This window comes from Orycteropus afer, unplaced genomic scaffold (assembly GCF_000298275.1).
Source record: "Orycteropus afer afer isolate SDZICR_OR568_19922 unplaced genomic scaffold, OryAfe1.0 scaffold00311, whole genome shotgun sequence".
NCBI classification, from domain to species: Eukaryota; Metazoa; Chordata; class Mammalia; order Tubulidentata; family Orycteropodidae; genus Orycteropus; species Orycteropus afer.
Window position 1 is genome coordinate 2,306,682 of NW_006921898.1, and position 6,000 is coordinate 2,312,681.

The following is a 6,000-nucleotide window of genomic DNA, read 5'->3' on the forward strand; positions in this document are numbered from 1 at the left end:
TGTTTAATCCGTAACATAGCCATGCGAGGCAGATGGATGCACGGTATGACTGCTGGCGGGATCCTTTCCATTACTCCATAATTACACTACTTCCACCAACATCCTCTTGAGCTTTTTCTATAGTGTTTGTACTGCCTAGTGGCTCTCAAGAAACCCCAGACATAGAACTATTTCTGAAGCATTTGTGGTGGTAAGATCGAAGGACAAAGGGAGGCCAGTGATAGCCATGTCATCAGGGCCATGAACAGGGTGTATTTACATGGAACTCAGTGAGTCATGGACCTTAAGAAATTCAATGGACAAGGAAAGGCAAGGTATGCACTAAATATACAGCTGCAAGCCAGTTGAGCTGAACACTAATACATTCATACGTTGTTGTTGTTATGTGCCGTTGAGTTGGACCCGACTCATAGCGACCTCTCCTTGGGTTTCCGAGGCAGTATCACTACAGAAGTAGATTGCCCAACCCTCCTTCTGAGGAGTGGCTGGTGGGTTTGAACTGCCAGCCTTCTGGTTAGCAGTCAAGTGCCTTAGGCATTATGATACCACAGTCCTGATAGGTAGGTATTATTAACAACCACACAAAACTCACAGACAATACTCATGATTATGGGGTTTATTAGGGAGCTCTGGTACATGCATATAGTGACAGTGGAAAAACTAAATTTTATCCCTGGTTAACGCTTTTCTCCCCAACCTATACCCCAAATACATTGCCTCCTCTTTAAAAATTCCAGAGGTTCCCTGTAACCTACAGGTACAGAGGCCTTATATGAATAAACACAATACTATCCAGCCTCAGCTTCCAACACCCCTCACACACTATCCAGCCTCAGCTTCCAACACCCCTCACACACTCTGTGACAGACTCACAACTCTCTAAAAGGGGTAATGCTTTCCCTCTTATCTGAATATATTCTACTGCCTGAAGTTATGTCCCTTCCTGGTTATTTGGCCTATTCCCACTTCAAGAGCCTTTCCTGACACCCAGCATAGTGGCCACCAGCCCTACAGTGGTATAGTCTTCACACATCTGTCATTACTTATCCTCTGAAAGACTATGAGCCCCCTCAATGAATGAATGAACACTGGAGTTCAGAATCTAGAGGCCACAAGGCAGAGAAGTTCAGTTTTCTGTGGCTGGAAACACACACTTTCAGTTGCAGCCAAATGAGATACATATAAAGAGAACTGGACTTTGAGCCAGAAGGCCTGAGTTCAAGTCTTCTGGCTACAACTTCCCTTTCTTTGAATCTTAGAGTTCCTTCACCTGCAAAACAAGAATGACACAGTCCCTGTTTTACCTACCGCAGGGACTATTATGAGGATGAAATAAGGTAATAGATATCAAAGCTTCCCCAGTTGTAATGGACCACATCAATGTATCATCACATAACAACTACACAGCCAAATCACAAAAGCAAGGTCCCAAAGGAAGGGCAGCTTAACATCACAAACAGCTCTCCATTTGCCATGGAAGCTGCAACAGGTCCACAGGAAAACAGGCAATGTGGTCTGCGGAGGGGGTCCTATCAAGCCACAGAAGAGGTGGTTGAGTCTTCAATAGGAGAAACAGCACTTGGGCAAGACACAAGCTAAGAGATTGTGTTCTTACCTATCTTGGGGGAAGGGAGATGTGTGTACTTAGGAAAAGAAAGGGAAGGGCTCAGGTTTAATGACTGAGAAATTGAGTGCCCACATGACCCAAACCTTACCTCTTTTCTGAATACTTCTTTGCTTTTTTTGGCCAGCTCACTGGAGGTATCTGCTTCTGCTGTCTTGGGCTTTTTTGAGGTCTAGAAATGGAAGAGATAATACAACACTGTTGGCATGAGAAATCAGCTAAGTGATGTCCTGCTGTCCCAGAACCTTTTTTTCCTTCCACCAGTTGGGATAGCCGACTCTTGGTATTAGGATCTATTTAGGAGTCCTGTCAGGGGCACAGCCTAGAGCCAACCTGGCTGCTGTTAACACTCTTACCTCATGATTCAATCTTGTCAGCTGGCTTCAATTTTCTACTCTAAGTCACAACTACATCCTTGATATACTTAAACATATCCAGTTGTTTCAGGGTCACTGTCTCTGTACTGTGTGACCCTAGACCTCTCATGTCCCTGTTCTGAGTGTTGGCTCACTTGACTATCAAATTGAACCTGGGCTCAACAAACTACATTCTTCTCAGCTTTGACACTCTAGGATCCCAAGACAAAGGCAAAAGATTATGTTCCAAATACCTTTCCCTATATAACTGGTACCACACCATGGCCCACATCCAAGTCCCTCCAGACCCCTTGGATGCTTACCACCTATGCTCCAAAGGCAGGACTGGCCAGACTATGAGAGACAGCCTTAGTCTGTAGGAGGGGCTTCCTAGACCTCCATTTCAGGAGTGGAAAGACGAAGGAGGTTATCAAGAGATCAGGGAGAATGAAAATAGGATGATCCAAGACAGTGAACAGCTAATCAGATGCTAAAATAGTGAAGATAACTCTGTCCCAAGCTAGGAAGATGGTGATAAATGCCAAGAGGTATGGGCTAGAAGCCCTGGCATTCAGAGCACCTGCCAGGCAGGCCATCTCCCCACATCTTTGCCCATCACCAGTCAACAAACCCTTTCCCAGTTAATGTACTTTTCTATGGAAAAGAAGAATTATGAAAATTCCTCTTTGAATAGAAGCCACTTCAGACAAATCTTAAAGCTGCAGTTGAACTTCTTGTTTTTGCTAGAGGTTTAAAACAGAGAATTTTTTCTCCTTCTCCACCCTTCCCCATTCGTTTCCTCTGTTTCCATTAACAATAGGAAGAAGGTGCTGGTTAAGAACACTCTGTGCTCTGGCCTAGTTCTCCTCAAAGGTGGCACTCCCTTGGTTTTGGGCTGTTACAAATCAGCTTTCTCTCATTTGTTATAAAACTTTTGCATATTTTCCATTTTCCTCCTTTCCGCCCTTGGCTGTGGGAAAAAGGGGATGAGGTATAGGGTAGGAAGAACAAACAGATCCAGCCTCTGTTTTCAGGAAACAATACAAATACAAAACAAATAAAACACAAGTTAACTCTTTTCAAATGTTTCAGTTTTGGATTTTGTGGTTATTTTTTCAGTTGTAGAGAAAGTGTGGGTGTGCTTATTATTCGGGTAATAAGGGATCAAGAATTGCTTGAATAAGCCAAGAAACTTTAACATGCCCCTAGCTGTTCTCCTGTAGAACTCAGAAGTGAGTCACAACAGCAATACATACAGAAAGCCCCTTCAGGGATGACAACCAACTCAAGCTCCTGGTCCTAGGGAAGAGGCCAGACTCTCAGTGAGAACGCTGTGTGAATAGAAATGTTCTGCTTTCCTCTGAATAGGTTATGTGTTCAGAAAGCGAAATAAAACCAGTGTGTATTTCATAGCTTTCTAATTTAATTCCTGACTTGGTGAGGTTGGTAGGGCTTTAAAAACAATGTTATGGAGCACAATCCACTGAGCTCTGTCTAGGAGCTCTCTTGGTCCTTTTGAGCACTAAGCAACTGGGCTCAAGAAAGGAAATGTTCAAATAAATGAAGAGTCCCAGACTTAGATCACAGAAATCATGAATAAAACTGAAGTACTAGGGAGTACTGAAGTTTGTGTACTCATCTCTTCTTAGTCTGCAAATGGCACGGAAAATAATTTCAGAAGCTAGTAAATTCTTGTTAGGTGCCACTGAGTCAGCCCTGATTCACGTACAACAGAATAAAACACTGCCTGGTCCTATGCCATCCTCACCATCATTGTTATGCATGAGCCCATTGTTGTAGGCACTGTATCAACCCATCTTGTTGAGGATCTTCCCCCCAACTACCACCTTTTTATTTTTCTCTCACCAACTCTCTGTTTCACCAAGCATGATATTCTTGTCCAGGGGCAGGTTCCTTCTGACAACACGACCAAGGTACAAGAGATGAAGTCTGGCCATTCTTGTGTCTAAGGCGCATTCTGGCTGCACTTCTTCCAAGACAGATTTGTTCACTCTTCTAGCAGTCCATGTACATTCAATATTCTTCACCTATACCACAATTCAAATGCATCAATTCTTCTTCAGTCTTCCTTATTCATTATATCTAGCTTTCACATGCCTATGAGGCTACTGAAAATACCATAGCTTGGGTCAGGCACACCTTAGTCTTCAAAGCGATATCTTTGCTCTTTAACACTTTAAAAAGAGGTCTTTTGCAGCAGATTTGCCCAGAGTAATATGTCATCTGATCTCCTGACTGCTGCTTCCATGGGTGTTAACTGTGGATCCAAGTAAAACGAAATCCCTGACAACTTCAATCTTTTTTCCATTTATAGTGGTGTTCTTTTTATCAGCCCAGTTGTGAGGATTTTAGTTTTCATTATGTTGTGGGGTAATTCATACTGAAGACTATAGTCATTGATCTTCATCAGTAAGTGCTTCAAGTCTTTACTTTCAGCAGTCAAGCAAGAGCAGGAGCTAGAGTCAAAGCCAAGGATAGTACCTGCAGGCTTGGTATTCCCTTCCCCCTAAAGAGTCCCATTTAAAAATCTAAGCATTTCAATGGGGGCAAAGCTATGATAACTTCTTAGCCACAGCAATACACCCTGAGGAAATGAGTCACTGAGCCCAAGAGTTCAGGAACTGGTTGCAGGGGACATCAAGGTCAACTGGCATAACATACTGCACAAAAACAGTGTTCTACATCCTATTCTAGTGAGTAGTGTCCAGGGTCTTAAAAGCTTGCAAGCAGCCGTCCAGATAGAACAATGGGTCCCTCCTTGTCCAGAGCAAAGAAGAATGAAGAAAATCAAACACACATGGAAACAAATCAGTCCAAGGGACCAATGGATCTCAGCCTATATGACCATGAAACCAAAATAACTAGATGGTGCCCCAGCTACACTGTCAGCCACTCGGAAAGGGATCAAAACAGTAGATCCTGGGTAGAGTGGAGAAAAATGTGGAACAAAATTCAAAATCATAAAAAACACTCCTTGGAGAGAACAATCATGGGAGAAGAAAAGGGCTTGTATGCACAGGGAGACAGCTCAGGGGGCAGGAGTTCATGGAGGGAGGGACACAGGGAAGAGGTAACTATGAGGAAGAAGTGGGAGGGGAGCTGTTGCATTGCGGTAAATTGTAGTAAATGTCCTGAGACAAAGAGTATGTGAACTGCTGTATGGAAAGTGAATTTGCTCTGTAAACTTTCACCCAAATCGCACATGCGCGCACACACACAGACACACAAATCATAAAAAAGACTGGGCTTACTGGTCTGACTGGTGAAACCCCCAAGACTAGACTATGGCCCCTAGTCACTCTTTGGGCTTGGAACTGAACTTACTCTCCAGCTAAACAATACAAAGGCACATAAGGTGAACATTTACATTAGGTAGGTATACACCTTAGAACAACCAACCATAGGAGATCGGTAAGGCAGCATTTGTGCGGAGAGATAGCTCAGAAGGCAGGGATGCATAGGGAAGAATAACACAGGGAAAAGGTAAACCATAGGGAAGAAGTGGGAAGAGAGCTGTTACATTAATGGGAATTGCAATCAATGTCCGAAACAAAATGTATATGAACTGTTGTATATAAAATGAATTTACTCTGTAAACTTTCAAATCACAATAAAAAAACAAAACAAAAAAAGCACTAAGCATTTCTACATTGCATAAACTGCCCAAACTTTTAAAATCAAGTATTAGTAACCCTTCCACTTCTGAATGCCTAGTGTCAACTAAAAATATTTAGTACAGAAAGGACAACAGACTGGGCCAGTGAATGTCTATTTGTCAAGCATGGAGCAAGTGTCCTCTCTGAGAGGCTATGATCCTAGGCATCTACCAGAGAAGGTAAAGCTTTCAAGACCTCCATTTGCTGATGTGGCACCACTCAAATTGAGGAGAAAAAGCTGCAGACATCCATTAATCATCAGAACATGGAATGTACAAAGTATGAATCTAGGAAAATTGGAAGTTGTCAAAAATTAAAATGTAACACATAAAGATTGATATCC

At 42.8% G+C, this 6,000-nt stretch overlaps 1 protein-coding gene across 1 annotated transcript in view; it reads right to left on the minus strand.

Annotated features, from left to right (window-relative positions):
- SETD2 (SET domain containing 2, histone lysine methyltransferase) overlaps window positions 1–6,000 on the minus strand; it is a 199,066-nt gene that overhangs the window by 1,063 nt on the left and 192,003 nt on the right. Inside the window, 1 exon segment of the mRNA XM_042782420.1 lies at window positions 1,716–1,796. Within this exon segment, the coding sequence (XP_042638354.1) occupies window positions 1,716–1,796 (81 nt within the window).